The following is a 20,814-nucleotide window of genomic DNA, read 5'->3' as shown; positions in this document are numbered from 1 at the left end:
GAGACGAACTGGTGTTGCGAAAGCATTGGTGTTGTCATTCGATGAGGTGGGTAAACTTCAACACAGCTTTTGATCCTTTGTTATTATTAAGTGCGCTGTTCCAGTAAGGGCTCTAATTCCGTTGTGTAGATCATGCTCTGTGACATGCACATGGCCTCAAAACATGTTCAGGGTGCTATCACAATAGTCAGGGATTCTGGAGGAATCGACGCGCTTGAACTAAGTGAAATTGTTCGTTGTGTTCTCTTCAGCTGCATGTTCGGCAAGGGCCTACTGGACGGGCAGCCTCTATTCGAATTGAGCCCGGCACCTCTATCTAGAAGTCAATTGAATATGGCGTAAAGCATACATTGAACGCTTCGTCAAACTCGCTCTAAGACCACGTTCCGTTTGCAGGTCCAAAGTAACCCACATCCGGCATCTGCAGCCACGGCAGGCCTTGCCCGTCGGCGGTTTCACTCCAGACAGTGTTTCCCCACCAATCAGGGAATTGGGCATTGGGGCCTACGTCAATGTTAGTCTCGTGTGCCTTAATAAGATCAAATGAGCTGTCTGTGCCGACTTACCATATGTGACAGCGAAGAAGATGACGATACCGCTGATGGCAAGTCCGGTGTCCAGCGCCGCAGCGAGGACGTAGTTGTACTTGCTCCACCAGGCGTAGAACTTGCGGTAGATGATCTTGTTGAAGATCAGGTTGACAATGTACCACGAAGAATAGTTGATACCGGTGGCCGGAGGCACGTTATAGGTTCCGACAAAGATCAGTGGCCAGTTGATCTTGCGAATAAAGTCAGACTTTGTCTTCTTGAAGATGAAATACGTAATCGGCGGCAGGATAAGTCCGATCCAGAAGAAGTGCAAGAGACCAGAGTAAATGGCGCCAACGGAGTAGAGACGGGCGGGCCCGACGAGACCCCAGATGACCGAAGACGAGAAAACGGTGCGACCGTTGGGGCAGGAGAAGCCGTTGGGCTGCTCCTCGGTGCAAATACCGTCGACATTGCCGAGCATCCAAAGCGTGACACCAGTCTGGGTCAATGCTCCAAGGATCGTAGCAAGACCTTGAGCAAAGAAGAGGGTCGTGGGCGGGATCTTGAGGTAGTGGCCGAGCTTCATATCGGCTGCGAAGTACAGACCTTGACCGACGACATCCGTGCTGAGGATCTTGAAGAGGATGTTGGCAATCGGTTTACCCTGGAACATATACCCTCCGATGAACTCAGAGAGCACGTTCAGCTGGTTGGCGTCCACGTTGGTGACGCCCTGGATCATGCCGCAGGGGACCATGTAGACTGCGGGAATGACGAAGGCGAGAATGACTCCCCACCACGGAAGACCAGTGTCGTAGCCCTCTGCGGTACCGACTGCCATGCCGAAGACGACCAGAAGAATGACCATCCACCACCACCACTTGACAGTCTTGTATGACTGCATCAGACGGGCGTGGATGTCGAGCTTGAGCGTTCCCTTCATGGCATGCACGATTTCATCGAAGTGGAAGAAGTAGACATGGGACAGAACACTATCGTGACAAGGTTAGACTACAGTTGTCGACAACTTTGGATTGACATGACTCAGCACATACCTCGTGATTGAAGCAAAAGATAGGCCGTATACGAAGGCGAACGTCGCTGGTAGATATGGGGGAGAGTACGAGGAGTACTTTTGCTGATCGAATTCGTTGTTCGTAAGAACCTCGGTGACGTTGTAGAGGCTGCCGAATCGATCGTAGACGTCGGCTGTGCAGAATGGCATGTACGAGGTGAACCAGGTGTTGGTGTAGTAGATCGCCGGCGTGATGATCCAGAAGAAGAACGCGAAGCCGAAGAAGACGTTCAGGGCGGCCCAGTGAGGACTGAGAAGCGGGTTCGTGTTGTATGCAATCATGGACCAGTCAAAAGTCAGAGGGAAGAGACCCATGCCAGTGACCATACCGAAAACTTGGTTGACGGCCAGGTTGTTTGGCGCAATCCAGCAAATCCAGGTAAAGTAGCTAAGGCCCGTGAAGATGAGACCTGGGAACCAGTACCAGACGAAAGCGCATCCACCCACGATCATGAAGAACTTGATGCGGGTGATTCTCCAACCGTCGGCAATGGCGTTGGCTCGAGAGTGCAGAGAGCTGAGGAGGGCGACATTGCTGAGCACGCCAGGCCAAATCATACTGGCGGGCTTGACGAGCCACGGCATAGCGAGACCTGCGACGGCGTATCCGCTAAGCTGGCAACACAAGACAACGAGCACGGAGAATCCTGGCGGGATGTAGAAGCCATACAGCCTGGCTGCTTGAATGATGTTCGTCGCATCAGCTGAGCCGAAACCAAAGGAGACATTGGACATGATTGTCACGAGGGCATGCTCCTTAATGTTGAAGTGCCGGTCGGGGTTGAAGCGGCTGATGGGGAGAATCTTGGCGAGCGCGACGCCAATGGGGAACGCAATCAGTTCTGCGACGAGAGATACAATGTGAACACCGGGGTATCGCAATGAGAAGAACTGATTCACGCCGGCGCCAAGGAAAACAAAGACCTTTGCGGCAAGTTAGCATTGAGTTCCTCCATGAATATGGATCGCCAATTGCGTACAATTCCAAGGAACCAGGCGCGGAACGTGTTGACGGGGATCGCAGTGTCGTCCGTCTCCGGTACAACGGCTCTAACCTGGGGAAACGGCGAGGTATCGGCATCGTAGTCCCCCTCACCCTCCTCGTCGAGCACCCGCTCCATATCGACCTCCAACTCCGCGAGATGTCCATTTTCGAGTTCGATGTCCTGGCCGTGGAGATTATGCGCCGTCTTGATATTGAGCTTCTCTCCCTGCGCCAACGACTTTTCAGGGTCCGCGTACTCTGGTGGCGTATGGCTGATGTCGGTTGCCATCTTGTTGAAGGCTCGGGGTTGCGACGATGCGATGGCGGCGAAGACAAGCAATCGCCCAGGAGTGCCAAGAGAGTAGCGCCCGGCGCGGCATCGTGGCCATTATGAAGGGCGGATGCTGGTTACACTAATGTAAATATAAAGGGCACAGAGTCGCATCGACTGATAGAAGCGATATGGTCCGATGCGCTATGCGCCCGACGCGTACGACAATCTCCTAGACATCTTCTCCCGCTTATCAGTTCGCCCCTGGTCGGTGGTCAGCCGATGATAGGATTCTCAAAAAGTGCCTTTGGGGACTTTGAAAAGTTCCCCAGATTACACGTTCGTCCACTCATGTTAGCTCTACGCACACAACCATCACGTATCGTAATGACTCTCCCGATTCCCCCAACCGCGGCTTCGGAACTGCGGCATTGGCCAATTGAGCATCTTGGCGTTATCTTGGCTCCATCTGCCGCTGCGGGGATCCGCCATCTGCTTCTGGAAGGCGACCAGGGATTCCTTTCTTAGCGGTCGGGTCCGGCACCACGGGATGAGGGAGGCATTCGGGAAACCTCGATAAGTTTGCCGTACTTCCGCGGTCTTTCATTCCCGAGCGATAAGACTAGCTATGATTAGCAGACCTAGAACGCGGCCATGACGCGTTTTAAGCTCGAGAAATATCTGCCCTTGGTTGACCTTAGCTTTGTTGGTTCCTGGCATGGCGGGGTCACCCTTTTAAGTCTCAACCCGTCAAGCTGTCATGCAAAATAGAGTTGTCACCATTGGACACTCATCAACAACAGTGAGCGCTGCATGCTTACCAGTTGTTAGGTGCTGACATCAGTCTTTGTGAGTTGACTAGGGGCACCGATTCCCCAAGCAACAGGTTAAGCTTATCCTGTCTCAAGACCAGCTGTCTTGTCTACAATCAGCTTACTCGTCCTCGAGAAAAGCTAAGTGTAACATCGTGCTTATGTGGAGAAAAGCCATCTTGCTCTCAACTCAGCCATTGATGTTTGCGTTAGTTGATATCGCGGGTACCAGATCCCCGTTGGTCGGGCTTTCCTAACTTGCATCATTTGTGTAATTCCCTGTGTGCATAACATTACAGTAGATTGACTGAAGGCATCAGAGCTGGTACACAACCTTCTCGCCGGAGATTGCTCCGTCCCGATACACTTGGAACCCTTTGTCTACACCATCAAGGCCCCCAGAGATGACCTTCGGCTTGTTAGGCTTGAACTTTCCAGTCTCAACCCATCCCGGGAGCTTTTCATAAAACTCGGTACCGAGTTTGTGGTCCTCCTCGCTAGCCTAATCTGCTGTCAGTAATCATTCTTCTTCAAAGAGTCATGCGACGACTGCAACTTACCGGCCATTTAAACTGAGCATACCGATGATCCTTCAGGAATGCAGTCCAGACCAAGACGTCGGTCACAGTCGTCTGCTTCGTAACGTTTTCGGTGTTGGCCTTCCCCGGCCGCACGGTGCAGAGCCGCCCGCCGCTCTCATCGATGGCTTGGGATGCCTGGCCTGAGGAAGACTTATTGCCGATGGTGTCAAAGACATATTTGAGGTTAGGCGTCGTCTTTTTGATGGACTCGATTACGTCATCGTCGCGGTAGTTGAAGACATGCTTCGCGCCCAGGGACTTGACCCAATCGAAGTGGCGAGGGCTGCACGTCGCGACGACTTTAAGGCCTTGCATCGCTGCTATTTGGACGGCGTACAAGCCAACGCTGGCTAGAAAGATCATCAGCAACAGACCGCACGTAGTCAGGCAGTATCTTTGGCCAGCATACAGCTACCGCCCCAGATAAGGACCGACGTCTCCGACCCACTCTCTCGAGGGATGGCGAGGCATTCTTTGGAGAACAGGGCTAGCCACGCCGTCATGGAAGCTAGAGGTAATGTGGCAGCTTCCTCCGGGCTTATGTTCTTGGGGATGCGAAAACTGATATTGTCGTCCGCGACGGTGTACTCGCTATAGCCGCCGAGACCCTTGATTTCACCTGAAGATGTGTCAGAGCTTGTTCGTAGCTGTTGATCTAAGAAGGACTTCTGACCTCCCCATATTAGGCCAGCAACAGTATCTCCCTTGGACAGCTTGCTGCACTTGTCGCCAACCGCTTCGACTGTCCCCACAAAGTCGCACCCAAGGACGGCGCCATCACCGAATGCATCGCCGTCAAGAGATTGAACTGTGAACTGGAGTTAGAAAGCTGTGCTGCTGTTGTCTCTTGGTCGAGACTAGACGACGATTTCTGAGTTACCGTCTGTCGGGTTTTGTGCAATATGTGACACTTTCACCAAAGCTTGATGCGGGGCAGGTTCGGGGACCGGAATCTGCTTCTTGACCATCTTCGGCGATCCCCCGGTCGAAGACTCGGTCACCAGAGCTTGCATTTGTTGCCCGACCATGTTTACTTGAGATAGGGAATAAGCTAAGCTTGCGACGCTACGCAGCGATGGTCCTTTTGTGAGAATCGAATATGAAGTTGAAATACAACAGTCTCAGCAGGTACGAATTATTGAGGCAATGGTACATGTAGTCGTCTTTCGCCCTTGCTTAATCAGCCTGGAAACCCCGTGGAAGTTGGAGCTTGGCACGCAAGGAAACTAAATCCCCCCTTACTCCGTAGTGCACTCAAATTAATAATAGGGCCCGTTCATGACGTCGCAGTGATGGAGAACAACATCAAAGAAATACCTACACCAAGTCAAGGCTATGCGCGCTAGATGATGGGAAAGGAAATACCAGCTCATCGTCTGCTGACTTCCTCAAACAAAAATTGACCATCTATTACTAATGCAAGAAGCTTCTCCCATCGGCCCCCTCTCACCGGTTTCTGCATTGCTCATGCATCACGCACAGGCTGCAGACAACGTCTCAAAGTATTCCCCCATCATCCACTTTGGCACGGCTTTGAAAGGCGCAAAATCTCGTAAGACTCGTCCTCCAGAGAGAAAACCCCATCCTACCTTACCCAAGACCAGGCCAGCTCTCCCGTCTCCTCAACAGCTCAAACCACATATCAGGCCTCACAACCTCGAAATCATCCCCCAGCTTCTTCACCATACTAACAACACTCGTCGGCGTCATGTCAAAAGCGCTCACAGCACCCGCCACAAAAAGAGGCCCACGACCCCTCCAATTATCCGAAATATTCCGCAACGTTGCCGCACCGCTCTCCTCGTTCCCAATACTCACCATGTTCGTCACGGGGAAGCCCTCCGTGATATTCACCTGCAGCGCATCTACCGTCGAAACAAATGACCCGTAGTAGATTCCTCGCAATCTATTCCTCCCCACAGCGTCGCGAAAGTCGAGAGTTAGCCCTGGTGTGAGTGGGTTATCGGTGGCGTTGATGCGGTCGTACACGAATAAGACATCATTCGTTTGTGTCGCTCGCATATATTCACCGCTCTGGGTCAAGAACGTGGAAAGAGCTCGTTTGGGCCAGACGCCAGGGTACGTATATCCCGCGCCATCAGGTCCGGCAACAAGCAAGTCATTCTCCGTAGCCGTTTTTTGATAATACGACAAGATGCCCGGCCCGATATCGCGTAGCAATGGGCTAATGGTCCAGCCAAGCGGAATTGATCCCCTCGCGGAGTCATTCCAGTGCTGAAACATACTGCGCTGGTCGTACTGTATGTTGTCGCCTTCGAGATAGACGAGGGACAATACGACTCTAGGGGTCTTCTTCGGAGGGGGCGGAGGAGGCCGCCATGGAGGTCCCCTCTGCGCAGACTGCTGAGATTGGCTTTCGGTGTTGAACCCACTAAAGATGGTCGGGTTGAAGTAGAAGTCCGTGGCGGCCACGTATAATCCGTTCCTTGCGAGTTGTGTGACACCGGTCATCTCATCGCCGTTTGGAAACCAGCCGAGGTAGGCCGCATTGGGCTGGAATTGGCGAAGGAGCTTGTCGAGCAGCGCGGCTTCCCGCGGCCTGTTGCTGTCCAGCCATATACAGGGAGCTGCTGTGCTGACGATATAATCGCGAAAGATGGAGTTGACCTTGTAGTAGCCCGGTCGTTCTGACGCTGCCGAAACGAGAAACTGATTCCACATGGATAGTGTGAGTGTGAGTCGAGCTGTCTGAGGTGGAACGTCAAACTTGTAAATCATTGCGGATGCGCCATCTGCGAATCGCCAGCCTCCTGGGTAGTCTGCCAGATGAGAGCCGCCGTCATCGAACAGAAAGGAGTCTTCTTCCTCGCTGCCGGGAGTGAAGTCTGCTATGGTTTTGTTTCCATCGCCGGTCACCTTGACATGGTAGACAGAAGGACCATAGCCGTCCGCGGGGAAAGCGTCCGTAATATTGACGTAGACCGTCCCGTTGCCATTGATGAAGGACGATAGATCTACAGTGTATGTGCCGTTGTTGGACGAGTCTGTAATGGAAGAGTTCGCCGTTAAAAGTGTGGTCCAGGTTCTGTTGGCGTACAATACGGTCGAAAGCGGCTTGATAGCAGTGATGATGCGGTCAGTAACCTTGGGCCACACCTCCCGGGCCGCATGATCGTAAAGCTCAAATTTGTCTTTGAACCGACCTCGCAAGTCTTCCATGATGGAGATGTTGAAGCGTTGAGCCAGCTCTTCAGTTGCGAGGACAGCGCTATAAAGACCAGCAAGTGTCGAAGCCAGATTAATCGTATCTGGCAGTTTCGTGTCGTAGATGATAGCACCCCGAATCTCAGACTTGTACTTGTCAATCAGTTGCAGCGGAGTGCTCGTCACATCGGCGCTCCGATATCCTTCACTCTCAAGTTGCCGCAGCCAGGCCTCATTGACCTCGTCGTCCGGAAAGGCAGAATCCTGCGACCAATAAAGGTACAATCGCGGTTGTCGTCTGTTGACCAGTCCTTGAAGCGAGACCAAGAGAACTTGCTCATCACCAGAAAGCGCAGTGAGTTTGGCATAGTCTATCTCCTTCGCAATCTCCGGAAACAATGGCAGGGCTCTGTTTCCTGGCCAATCAAGACCTGAGACGGAGGGCGAACAGGAAGAAAGTGGTATCAATAGGGCGATAGGCAGTAGAAAGAGATGGCGCATCTTGACATATGTTGTTGATAGCACCCTGTTGCCTGCCATAACCTAGTCATGAAGCCAACAAAGAGATACTGTTCCCTCCCAGCGAGAATCTTCCTCTTTCATTTAAAGAATAATTCGTACATTAGCCTCGCCTACATGAGACAGCCAGGCGAATGAGGCGAACGAAGCGGGGGTCAGAGATCGGACGAAGGTTTGCAACATGATTCTAAGCTTAACTCTGTTTCCATGACTAGCTCATTTCCTTGGCATCATAGGGTAAGAATGTCGAGAAGCTGGCACGGCTGGCCACACTCGCGATTCAGCCTTGCATGACCTAGCGATCCAAACCAACACAGATACAGCAACATCACGCACTGGAATTCTGGTACCGTGCTAGGTCCGATTTGAGACGAGCGCCACCACTTAAAGGCACACGAGAATGACGCTCAGCCGATCATCTGAACTCTTGCTACTTTTCACAACGCGCTTCTGGAAAGTAACTCATTAACTGCTACTATTATCTATACTGGTGAGGCTATGAGTTATTCCTAGACTAGAAAAGAAACCCTTACTGATTCCATGTGCTCTTCACATCCGAGCTTCATCCTTTTGCCATTTCCAACGGCATAGCCAAACATGCCGGACGACACATGAGTCTGTGGGCAGATAGTTCAAGCAGCCAAAATCTTTCAGCTTGCCATACCCCAGCGGGGGGCGTTGACGATGACGCCTGCGAGACATCCGGAGATGATACCAGCCGTAGGTAGCGTGATAATCCAACCCATGTAGATCCAGCCAACCATACGCCAGTTGATCGATCGCCAAGTACCGGAGCAAAGGCCGACACCTACGGTAGCACCAGTGATGCATTGTGTAGTGGATACAGGAAGCTCTGTATCAAAGTCAGCAATGCTCTGGCATGGTCAAGAGGGGTTCGTCAACTTACTGAGACGCGTAGCTAAGATAATTGTGCAGGCAGCACCCAACTCCATAGAGAATCCACGGGCAGGAGAGTGAAGGGTTAAGCGGTTACCGAGGTTGCGCATGATGTTGTATCCGTACGTCCAGATACCAAGAGCAATACCAGCACCACCGAAGCAGAGAATCCAGATCGGAACGTCAGACTTGCTGCCAGAGAGAACACCAGTGTTCCAAATTTGAAAGATGGTAGCGTAGGGTCCAATGGCATTGGCAACATCGTTGGCACCGTGCGTGAACGAAGCGGTGCATGCAGTCATGACTTGCATAAATGAATAGAGGAATTCGGCCTTGTTGTCGTAGTGTTGAACACGGGCGTGCATCTCCTCCAAATCGCCAGTGAGCACGCTCTCCTTCTTTTGCATGTTGATAATATCCTGGTCGACACCAGACAGGAAGACCTTCTTTACCATCCAGAAGAGAACATCGCCGTTGTGCCAGGGACCTTCGGGACGGGGTCCAACGATGGGCTTATGGACGTAGTCTTTACGGGGAGTACCGGTCGCAGGGGAGTCTGTGGATCCTTGGACGACCTTCTTCTCGCCATCAGCAGAGCCAGTCTCGATGTCATTGCTGGGGCTTTGAACAACACCACCGCTGCGAGCGACTTCTAGCTCCTCTTTAGTCATGTGCCCGGCGTAGAAGTCGCGGATTCCACCGCCATAGCCTTCGGGCTGAACAGGTGGCTCGGGACGACGGAGCAAAAGTGGGCCGAGGGCAATGTGATACCAACGCAGTTGCCAATCGTCCTTGACTACCACACGATAGAGCCAGGGGAGGAAGAATATCGTGATGAGGAGAGCCCAGGCGGCACCGACACCGACGATCATTCCCGCAGTTTCGGCATCGTTGAAGGTAACCTTGATAGACCCACCCTTCCAAACGATCAGCATGGTCAACAGGGAAGCGGTAATACCAAAGTACACAGGAACGAGAGCCAGTCCCTTCATGACTGGGTTCTTCCGCAACATGACGCCGTATTTGGTAATGGTAAAGATGATGGCTGCGAATGCACCAGAGATACCAGGGGCGATGATCCATGCAAGGAATACCGAAACAACGCCAGAGTCGATGCCGCCACTAGGGGAGACCCAATGAATGTTATCGGCACCAATAAGTGCGACACCCATGCCGATGACGCCTCCCATGATGGAGTGAGTAGTTGATACCGGGAGACCGATCTTGGTGCAAAAGGTAAGGTAAATTGAGGAAGCCACAATCGCGCAGGTCATTCCAAGCATGAGCAGAGCCGGGTCGTTCTCGAATAGGTCGATATCCACTGCATCGGATGATTAGCCGGGGTCTCTTTGTTTATCAAAAGAATAGAAGTCCTACCAATCTTCGTTCGAATGGTGTCTGCGACACGGGCGCCGACACCAACCGAACCGGCAAACTCGAGGATGGACCCGAGGGTCATGGCTTGGATGTAAGAAATGGATCGTGACGAGACGGAGGTCGCCCATGAATTGGCAACATCGTTGGCACCTATCAGCACCGACGGGTCAGCTTGAGAATGGCTAGGCAAGTAGGTTTCCGATTTCGAAGGTACGTACCAATGTTCCATGCATCAAGGAATGCGAAGATAGTGCCAATGGCGAAGATGTAATCATACTGATGAAGAGGCATTTCGAGCTTTTTTGCACAGGTTGTGCAAAACCTGATCTCCGAGAAAGATGACGATGATCGAAATAATGATTCGAACTGAAGAGTAGGTCCACGTGCCTCGAAGGGTGGTATGAAGAGATGGAAGACCCTGGCTTTGACACGGGTAGCAAGGCCGGAGAGGGAATGATGTTCGAGGAGTCGACATGGGAGCAGGAAGGTAGATTTCGGGACGAACTCTGGCATATATACCAGAAGGCAGAATAGCCAAGACGTTGCTTCTGTGTAGTTCATCCATGTCCACCTGCTAGGATGCACGTGTGCCCCTTTCCCCCCGGGGGATGCTCGGTGTGTGATGCTCGGGCGTAGACGAGGAAGTGGCTACACGCCAACATCAGCAGAGGCAAGACAGGTAAGGCACATAGGATTGTGGGAGACGTACCGACCCAACCCACTCAGAGGTACTCGCCACACCCACAATCTGCAATGTTACCGACATGGTTTATCCTGCGGGCTAGTCCTCGTAGCATTTGACTAGGTATACTGTCTTGCATGGGTCCAGACAGGAGTGCGCTCCAGCCAATTCGATGTTAGGGTTCACTTTTCCATAGAGAAGAGAAGTATTCGTTGATTTGTGGCTCTGAGGCGATGTCTGTCGTTGCCACAAATGATTACCATGACGAGATTCGACGCAGGGAAAACATCTTCATCGACGAGATTTCCAAGGCTTCCGAGTCTTTGCTGCTCGAACGCACTTCTGCGACGTTCTCCGCAGGCCTAGAGTGATCCCTTTAGCAAGGAACGTCATGGCGAACATCCCGTCGGTGGGAGAAAGTAGATGCCAAGTTCAACCTAGTGGATAGGTTGGCTGATATGAACCTGCATGAGACGGGATGGATGGGTATCGAGTGGAAAGTACAAGAAAGCTGGAAGTACCTAGTAAGACATAACCTGTAGTCTCCCACGTGTCGTAAACAATGTCGCATATTTGGCAGAATTCGAAATTTTGGGAGAATCTCAGCCTCGTGGAGATACTGTTGGAGGCGATGGAGTGGAAGCGCGAGGAGGGAATCCACAAATCCATCCATCCAAGATATCCCTAGGTATTCAAAGGCGGCCAATAAAATCGGTAACAGCTGAACATTGACTTTTTCTCGCCGAGCTCCCAATGAAGATGGTGCCCAACAATTGTAGAAGGGCAAAGCTGGACGTTGGGCCGTTGGAAGATGCCGGAAAACAAACGGACGATGACAGGTCGTCGAGGAGGGAAGTAGATACATCCTCGCCGCATCCTTCCTAAACCATCGACCGAGATCCATTTGTGTGGCGCACCCGAAGCGACTTGGCGCGGTGAAGCGCCAAGACACCCGCTCTCAGGAAGCGCCAAGCGCCAAGCGCTGCTGGCAGGAGCACAGCGGCCCTACTTCGACTCCGCAATTGCCGAATCATCGGTCCCGAATCCACCACGTGCTGGGTCCCTTCCTTCTCTGTGGATTTTCCCCGGCTGCAACCCCGGAGCTTCTCATCTTCAATATCGCGAATGAGTCGCCAGCACCATCAGACAAATTCTCCCTTGACGACATGAATTTCTATAAATCCTGTGTCTTCCGCCAAGCAGCCAAGTGGCCAAGGACAACAACATCTTTGGGATGGCTCCGCCAGTCAACCGTATCCCATGAAATGTCAGCGACCAACTTCTCCCACGCCCCCGTGTCCGCCCCTTTGTCGAATACTAGACACGATCCACCGAGCGCCATGATTGGCTTCCCCCGAGAGCTCCTGCCCTCTAATGTTTCCCGATGCAGCTCAATCTCCGGCTGTCCCTCACTTACGCTCTTCCGCCAGCAACCACTTCCCAATTCACTTCCTCAGGTCTGATGCTGGTCCCGAACCGATTGGCCGGACAGTACTTTACGAGCCATGCGTGCCTCAAGTTGCCGTGATTCGCCTACCAGCTTGTCAACGTCCAATATCACTAGCTTGTAGCTCGTGCGAACGATACCGTCACCCCGGTATTGGCTGCCACACACTTTCCTCTGGCCAAGAAACCCAAGAATGACCCAAGACGATTGATCACATTTCCATCAACGAATCAAATCTGCGGCTTGAAGCTCGTGGTCTCTCCTCAACAGCCAGAAGTTCCCAGCTGTGCTTGTTCGTAGGCAAGCCCTGTGTGATTATGGATATCAATGTCACCAAACACATCGCCTCCTGCCGGTAGCCGTTGATACGGTCCTCGAAGACTCCCACTCTGGTAATACCTTTTTGATGGATATTTGCACAACCAACGGCCTTCTTGACGTTTTTGCCCTGTATAAGAAACCAGTATCATCAGTCTCACTTCGGAGTATTCGGTGCGCAAAATTTCTGAAATTCTGCAAACTTTCCCTTTCATCGTAGTTTGGGTAGATCTACCGACTAGCCCTACGTGAGAAGACGTCTCAAATTCTCCCGCAGCGCATTCTCGCCTTCGGCCCATCCAGATTCAACTTGGTCCTCGAAGTTGGAACCGTAACGATTATCTTCATCCAGCAGTGCCACGGTGGATAGAGCGGCATATGCCGTAGAGTTGAGTCTATCCTCGACTCCCTGTTCTGTATCCTCTCGCCACAAAGCACGGGCCTTCTCTGTAAACCCGTCAAATGACAGGTCAATAATCCTCCAACTTTCGAGACCTAGATCCTCAATCAGTGTAATCAACTGGTTCGTCGATACAGTGTGACTGGCAAAGTAGGTAGCCCTGTTCCGGTATTTCTCCGGGTTGGTCAGCACAGTAACAAGGGCTTGGCCGTTGAGGGCGCGGCGACTGATGCTGAATCTTTGATCTCCAGAACCGTAGCGACTGATGGTTCGTTCTTCTCTATTGATCCAGAAAATGCCGCGATTAATGGTCCAGTCGTACCACGGACCAATTATGAATGCCGTCCATGACAATGACCCGTTCGACTCGGCGACGATACGTTCAAGTTCACGCTGAGCTGTCAACTTGGGACCGAAGATGAGAGCCTCTTTGGCGTTGGGATGGAACGTATTGCCACTGAAGTCTGGGGTGACAATGTGTCCCACTCCGGCGGCCAAGGCTGCCCGCAGGATGTTGGTCTGGTAGGATGCGGCTGCTGGATTGAAAGCCTCGACAATGACGTCTTGGCCTTTCAGAGCCATAGTGAGAGCTTTAATGTTCGAGTAGTCAGAGACTCTTACTTGCACGCCGCCGGGAAGGCTCTTTTGGCTGTCGGGGCGAGTAATGCACGCCACGTCAAAGTCGGCTTGCAGGAGTGCTGGAATAAGAACCTCTCCCAATGCGCCATTTGCCTTTCGAATTGGTCAGGGACTATGAGGAATCGCGATAGTAGATCAGTGACTTACACCAAATACGGCAACATTCTTGATGGGTGTCATCATGTTCGTGAGATGAAAATCCAAGTCGCTAAAGGAAAAATAGATTGACATTTGGTGATCATGGCTACTTTTTGATCCCAGACTTCCAATCATTGTTATAGCAACTCAGCATTAGTGATGTTCACGTCGGCTGTGTTGATAAGTCCATTCAGGAGAACAATCCTTGGAGCACAACGTTATGGGTTTCTGAGACGGAGATGAGCTCATTGTGTTAGCCAGGTCACACCATAGTTGATGAGTAAGACTAAGTGAGAACTGGGGCATAACGTTATCACCTGTTTTACATGCCATTGCACACCCCCTGGTCTCAGCTTTCGATTCTATTATACTTTTCACGAGTGCTCGACCTCTGCCTTTTCCTTCTCAAAAACATTTGAAAGCCTTTCGGTATCATTCCCAACCCCCATTGCCTTTGACATTTCCTTCGCTATCTTGACTGGATTGCCACCCGATGTGAAGAACTCGTCGATATCTTCCAACCTGAAATTGCTGGTCTCGGGATAGAAAAAGTAGATGATTGGCACAAACAAGAAATTGGTAACCACGAAGATGAGGTAGGCCTTCCACTGCAGACGATTGATGATGACTGGGGTGATCATGACGACAAAGAAGTTCCACAGCCAGTTGGAACTGATGCCTACGGCAGTACCTCGAGTTCGTGCGTGGAGAGGCAGGATCTCAGGAACAACGACCCATGGAACGCAGTTCATTCCCATGCCGAAAATCAGGTTGTACCTGGATACCTCGTGAGTAAATGTCCTGAAGCACCGTGTTTACGTAGAAGGTGAACTTACAGGAAGAAGAATGCTACAGACGCTGAAGCACAAGCTTGACCGCCTATAAAGCCCACCCGTGACAATAGAATCGAGATCATGAGCATGCAGATACCGAGTCCCGCACTTCCCCACATCATCGTCTTGCGACGACCCATGCGGTCCAAGGCCAGCGCCGGCAAGATGGATCCGAACATGAACATCATCTGCACACAGCCGCCAATAATTTGGGCCATATGAGGCGTCATGCCTACGTTCTGCACCAGTACGGACGGAATGAAGTAGACGACGAGGTTAATGCCTCCCAGCTGATTCATGAACTGGGCTCCCCATGCCAGCAACACGCGGTGGCCGGTTCTGAGCCGATCATTTTTGAAGATGCTGATCCAGGAAGACGATTTCTTTTCGGCGGCTTCTAGTTCTATGGCATGGTGAATGGCATGAATTTCGGCTCGGATGTAATCATCGGTTGGTTCTTTATCGAACACGTCACAAAGAACCTGGACGGCTTCCTGCTCGCGGCCGTGTTTGAATAGCCATCGGGGAGATTCAGGGAGGGCGAAGACCAGAACCACAACAATAAGCGCGAAGATAATTTGGAACGCGAGGGGCAGTCTCCAAGCAATTGGGCCGCCAATGAATGACATACCAAAGTCGAACCTGTGGACGTTAGCATTACATAGGGAATTACTAGAGTTATCGATGCAGTCGTAAACACACCAGTATGCGAAAACGATGCCGACGCCGACGAACAAGGTTTCGGCGGAGACAAGTCGGCCTCTGTATTTTCGATCACAGAGCTCTGATTGATACCTGTAGGAGGCATGGTGAGGCACTGTTCCGCGATGGGGCGTTGTGTGTAGCTTACATGGGGACAGTCGATGTCTTCATCCCGGTGCCGAACCCGGTGACCAAGCGCCCAATAACCAGATGAGGCACGGTGAAAGCCGTCGCTTGAAGAGTGGCGCCGATGATGACAAGGCTCATAGCGGTCCAGATTGTCTTTCGGCGGCCCAGCTTCTCGCCGAAGATAAAGTTGACTAGAAGAGTTTAATGTCCATGCATTATGTTGGCTGCCTAAATTCCATGTCTAGTGAGAATGAATACTTACGGACACAGCCAGTCAGACATCCCAAGTTGTAACACGATACTATGATGCCGGTTTCCGAGTCAGAAGGATGGCCGAACTGATCTAACCAATCCTCCATTTGGAGAATTCCACCAAACACGCCTTGGTCATATCCGAAGAGGACGAACGCAATCAGACAGCATATCGTGACACCGACTTGGAGGCTTTTGCCTCGGCCTAGAGTGAAGAACATGGTGTGGTGTCTCTAATAGACTCGTATGCAGGAATTCTTTGATAATCCTAGAAGTCTTCGGGGTAGTAATAGCTGTCTTATGTACCAAGACAGTAGACGGTAAGAGCCCTCTCTCGCAGAGTCGTCCGGTGTCGAGCACTTTCGCAAGGGAATTTGGGGATCAAATTGAAGTGATGTAAGGCAGCCAACGATCTTCCCCGGTCTAATGTCGAAGGTAATAGCTTTGGAGGGTTTGGTGGAGAACTGGGCGTTGAGGAGGCAGATCTATGGGGATAACGCGGGGGAGCGCCAGATGATATCTAAAGTCAAACTTCGCGTGGCTGGCCACCGTCGAGATTCCTGAATTGCATTTGCGAGCGAAGATATGACAGCGCTTGTGCTTGCTGGTCTTATGCTTCCTGCGGGTAAGTTCTTCCTTCTTATAAGTTCACATCGGCAACAAGGCCGCTGGCCGGAAGACGGACGAGCGGGGAGGCCAAGTTCACGGACCGGAAGAAATAAGGTAGCGCTAAGCACTTCCTGTGCCCCAGTGATCTACACGGCACTCCCTCTTGTGCGCAACTGGCGTGGGGTATCCAGAGGTTGGAGCGCTTAATCATTCTTGTTTTGGATTCTTGTTTTGGTCTTACAATCTGGGGTTGCTGCAGCAGAATAACCGTGCGTCGATTGGGTTGGTATGCAGTCATCGCATGCTGCGCAAGTATGATGACGTCCCGACATTGGAGGGGCCACACGGAAAAGCAAGTGCTGAGACTAGTTGGCCCACAACGGTACGATCATGATTGGGTTCGCTAGGTGTTTGCCAAACATCGTTGGCTGGCCTTTGGCATCTTTGATGTTGGTGATAAGATTCTAAACAGAATGGGATTACGCGCGCCAATTACAAGTACGTTTGTGTAACGCGACATCTGCGGCACCTGAGTCTTGGGGCTTGGAACTACCTTACGACAGATGCGTACAGCCCGGTTGTCAAAGTCTATAGTTTGGGGGCACAATCATTGAATTTGGCGAGCATTGCGAAATGAATAATGGAAGCCTCGAGACAGCACACTCTATCCTCGGTGAGGAGAGGCAGCCATTGCTGTACGTGCCCATTGGTACGCTACCTAAATTAGGCACATATAATGTAGTCCCAGGCGTATCAATGCGAGCCTCTTCACCAAAAGATGCCAGGCGTTTACTGCCTTCGGTATCTGTAGGTGAAGCGCTTTCAGAATTTGAGCTTGCTTTATTTCCTCAAATCCCGGTTGTAAAAGTGGCGGATGACGAGTACAGTCACTGCGGCCGCTGCTCCGAATCCAGCTGTGATGTAATTGCCAGTAACGATGTATGGCTGAAGGTTGGCAGGGAAAGTGAAGATGGGTACCCACGCCGTGAAAATGTAGGCGAACGCATTCATCTGGTAGTGACAGGCCGTGTCAGTTCTTATTGCCTTGGAAATTGTGACTTGAAGTTGAAAAAAGCGAAACAAACCATAGCAGACACATATGCACGCTTCTCAGGGTCGTCTCGATTCGTCTCGTTCACCCATGTCCATGTAATGCCAGCGCATGTGCTCGCGAGAGCGGTAAGATCTAGTGAAGGGGGGAGGTAAGCAACGGTAAATTGACTCCGTGGTGGATGAGGAGAGACTTACAATACAATGCCCATCGAGTTGCAATGTTCGCTGGATGCACAGGTGTGGCCGCCAGTGCGATAGGGAAAATGATCGCCATGACGCTGGCGAACAACATGCCGGGCCATCGAGCTGCTCCAGGCAAGCTGTCTGAAACCCACGAGTTTGCAAGGGTGGCAAAGATGGAAATGATGTTGATCTAGTCAGAGTGTGAGCTACGATGTGTTTGAGTAATAAATCAAGAGCAGGGAACAAACTCACTCCAAGCGGGATGATGTTGATCTCTGCTACGGAAAAGCGTGGCGGCTTTCCCGCTACATTGTAGCTCTTGACCCAGAAGATCACTAGATTAAGTACCGACGGACGGTAAGTGACTGCTCTTTCATGAGCTACATTATTCCTGTGTCAACTTACTTGATCCTCCAGACTGGCCTAGTTGAGCAAGGAACGTGAAGAAAAGTGGGACTTCACTTGTCAGTTTCCACGAAACGACGTTGCTTGCGGCATGGATCTCTTACAAAGGTAGACATGCCAAGTCGTGTGCCATCGCTTGATATCCTTCCACTTAAACAAACCAGTATAAGGTTTGACTTCGGTAGGCATTCTGGCACGGGCGAGCTCGACTTCCGTTTCGGTGAAGATCCTAGGAGAAGAAATCATTCCATCAGTTGCTGCAATGTCGTTGCCCTTCTATGGGAGTGATTCAGATCATGCGTACCAATTCGCTTTAGCCCGAGAAGGGAGTTGGGGCATGGCAAATGCCGTCCATATCGCACAAGGGAGGGAGATGCATCCGCAGACGCTGACATTTTGTCAGCATGATTATGTTCCCTTTGGACTAGGCCGCGTATTTGGGTTTCTGTTACACTTACATGTACATCCATCGCCAGCCCGGGAGACCACTCTTTCCGTCTAAGCCAGCATAGACAGCGGCCATCAGAAAGCCGGAGAAAAGTGGTCCGACAGAAGTGAATACTTGGATCAATGTGTTGCGCCGCGCCAGTTCGTGCGGCTTGTAGTAACTCGAGCACACATACATGACGGCCGGAAAGTGCCCTGCTTCAAATAGACCAACGCTGAAATGTGGTGAGTGAGGTTTCAATAGATAGCGACGGCCTGGCATTGATGCAACTTACAAGAAGCGGAACACGTATAGTTGATTGACATCTTTGACCCCGGCAGTCGCGAATGTGAAGACCGTCCAGGCAAACTCAAGGAATGAAATGTAAAGAGGAGCATTGACCTGGAATTTATCAACAACTAGTACTCTTTTTCGAAGGTGGAGTTGTCAAAACTCACTCGGGTGAGAAGTAGGTTTGACGGAATCTGCCCGAAGACGTATGCTGCACTCCAAATAGCGTTGGCATAGTTGAGTTCCTTTCCGAATAACAAAAGATCTTCTTTCATGCCACTGTCTAGCATAATACTTAGCAAAGCCTACAAAAAAACCTAGGTTTAGACACTGACTGAATGCATTCGTGATGTTGACTTGATCAAGATAACGACACATAACGCCAAGAGCCGATGCTGATATGAGTGTCAAATCGAGCTTGGTGAGAAATCGTGCCTCATCTTTTGGAACATCAAGTGCTAGATTAAACAACAAGTCAGCAACTGAAACCCTCCATCACTTCTTCTTCACTCCGTACTTCAAGCGACTTACTCGACCAGAAGAATGATCTCCACGTTCTCTTAGAGTCGATGTAGACTGGTCTCTCGGTATCTGCATGATAAGGGACTTTGACTCCATCATGAACTTCGTTTTCCCTTTCGCCGATGACGAAGGCATCTTTGGGTTCTTTTCGTCAGGAAGCGGCATTGTATTCAGGCGAGATATGTGACGTGGGATTAAATGTACTGTAGAGCATGTATTTGCACTTTCCGACTTTTCGCTACCGGAAATCTGTGAGCTTATCTACAAGCTCATTGTGTGTGGCTTCTCGTTCAGATCTCGTGGCTCGGAAGTCGGATTGATTGTCGTCTTCGGCGGGTCCCATGGCGACATCGACAGTCAGGTCAGAGTGCGTCTGCTAGTCATGATACGTAAACGCCACAGGACCTCCGTCTGCCTGCCAGTGGTCGTGAGACCAATGAATAGCCAAGTTTCCAGCGTACCATGTCGATAACGCAGACGCCTCTTTGGGAGCTACCGATGTCGGAAACATGGGTTGGATCATATCTTTTGGTAGGGTACCTACAATTAGCGAGCAAGTACGAGTCCGTAAACACCAATGATGTCGGCGAAAGGCAGGCATACAATGGCGTGCTTGATATCTCGGCAAAACTCCGCGTTTATCAATCGCGAAATGCGTGTGCAGGTGATAAACGCAGCTGAATAGGGCATTTCCTCCGATTTAACTCCAACGGAATAGAATATTCTTGACTTGAATCGTCCAAACTCGCACCATGCGTTGTACGCGTGAAGGAATGTGTTTATTCTTTATAGTGAGGCAGGTGGACATGGCGATACTACCCTTGCTAAAGGCCACGAACTAGAGCATCCGATCATAAATGCTATCTAAGTCTTTTAAACTGCAAGCAAGACTCAGGATGAATTTGCAGGACCCAGGTGCGAAAGATTCCTCGCTGGGCTTCATCCACATTCCTTTGCATTCATACCAACATTGAACAATTGATTGCTAAGTGATTCGACGTTGAAGCAACGACCAATGCTCCACGCCAGACTATCAAACCTTCGTCTAATATTATACTAATCCATCATGCCTTTGGCGAATCAGATAGGTCTTTTACCGGATCATTTAATACGATACCGAACACGAGCCCGCGGTGCTACATGAAACAAAGTTCTTAATAATAGAAAGCTTAAGCTTTCTGATGTCGGCGCGGGGTCAACAAGATGAACCTTACCCCCTCCCGATGGCTTGAGAATGGTAATAGTCCTACGCACGTCTGAGCATGATCGCAGACGCTTCGCTCATTGTAGAAGTTTCCAACCGATCTTGGTTGGTGTTGCGTGCTTCTCGCTTTTATCGACCTGTTCAGCCCAACAGCTCTTTACCCTTTCGCAGTTGGGCTATTCACAACTTGACTCTTTGACGTTTGCATGCGAACCATCATGAACAAAATCAGCCCATCAACAGCCTGGCAAGCATTAGGGGCAGGCTGTTTACTGGCTACCCTCTACTTCGTTTACTGCTTGTATAGTGCCCGCAGGTTTTTCAAGTCACTTCAGCGTCAAGGCCTGCCAATGCCCCCTCACGAC

General features: G+C 51.0%; 5 protein-coding genes across 5 annotated transcripts; all 5 read right to left on the bottom strand.

Annotated features, from left to right (window-relative positions):
• Positions 1 to 373: 373 nt before the first annotated feature.
• Positions 374 to 2,882, bottom strand: N0V96_006290 (uncharacterized protein; the record flags this gene model as incomplete). Its single annotated transcript, XM_053190851.1, has 4 exons — positions 374 to 504; positions 567 to 1,525; positions 1,589 to 2,532; positions 2,589 to 2,882. The coding sequence occupies 4 exons, from the start codon at positions 2,880 to 2,882 to the stop codon at positions 374 to 376; spliced, it is 2,328 nt and encodes a 775-aa protein (XP_053051769.1).
• Positions 2,883 to 3,992: 1,110 nt separating this feature from the next.
• On the bottom strand, positions 3,993 to 5,285 carry N0V96_006289 (uncharacterized protein; the record flags this gene model as incomplete). Its single annotated transcript, XM_065757670.1, has 5 exons — positions 3,993 to 4,178; positions 4,237 to 4,607; positions 4,667 to 4,876; positions 4,931 to 5,065; positions 5,138 to 5,285. The coding sequence occupies 5 exons, from the start codon at positions 5,283 to 5,285 to the stop codon at positions 3,993 to 3,995; spliced, it is 1,050 nt and encodes a 349-aa protein (XP_065613587.1).
• Positions 5,286 to 5,847: 562 nt separating this feature from the next.
• On the bottom strand, positions 5,848 to 10,506 carry N0V96_006288 (uncharacterized protein; the record flags this gene model as incomplete). Its single annotated transcript, XM_065757669.1, has 5 exons — positions 5,848 to 7,853; positions 8,606 to 8,794; positions 8,849 to 10,159; positions 10,216 to 10,365; positions 10,434 to 10,506. 5 exons carry the CDS (start codon positions 10,504 to 10,506, stop codon positions 5,848 to 5,850), a joined length of 3,729 nt encoding a protein of 1,242 aa, XP_065613586.1.
• A 2,400-nt stretch (positions 10,507 to 12,906) lies between these two features.
• N0V96_006287 (uncharacterized protein) lies at positions 12,907 to 14,172 on the bottom strand (the record flags this gene model as incomplete). The annotated part of the gene is made up of 2 exons (XM_065757668.1): positions 12,907 to 13,760; positions 14,166 to 14,172. 2 exons carry the CDS (start codon positions 14,170 to 14,172, stop codon positions 12,907 to 12,909), a joined length of 861 nt encoding a protein of 286 aa, XP_065613585.1.
• A 41-nt stretch (positions 14,173 to 14,213) lies between these two features.
• N0V96_006286 (uncharacterized protein) lies at positions 14,214 to 15,976 on the bottom strand (the record flags this gene model as incomplete). Its single annotated transcript, XM_065757667.1, has 5 exons — positions 14,214 to 14,616; positions 14,676 to 15,314; positions 15,375 to 15,467; positions 15,523 to 15,694; positions 15,766 to 15,976. The coding sequence occupies 5 exons, from the start codon at positions 15,974 to 15,976 to the stop codon at positions 14,214 to 14,216; spliced, it is 1,518 nt and encodes a 505-aa protein (XP_065613584.1).
• Between the last annotated feature and the right edge of the window lie 4,838 nt (positions 15,977 to 20,814).

Source organism: Colletotrichum fioriniae, assembly GCF_027942845.1.
Source record: "Colletotrichum fioriniae strain IMI 355084 chromosome Unknown scaffold_7, whole genome shotgun sequence".
Taxonomy (NCBI): domain Eukaryota; kingdom Fungi; phylum Ascomycota; class Sordariomycetes; order Glomerellales; family Glomerellaceae; genus Colletotrichum; species Colletotrichum fioriniae.
This window is presented reverse-complemented; position numbering and strand designations above follow the sequence as displayed.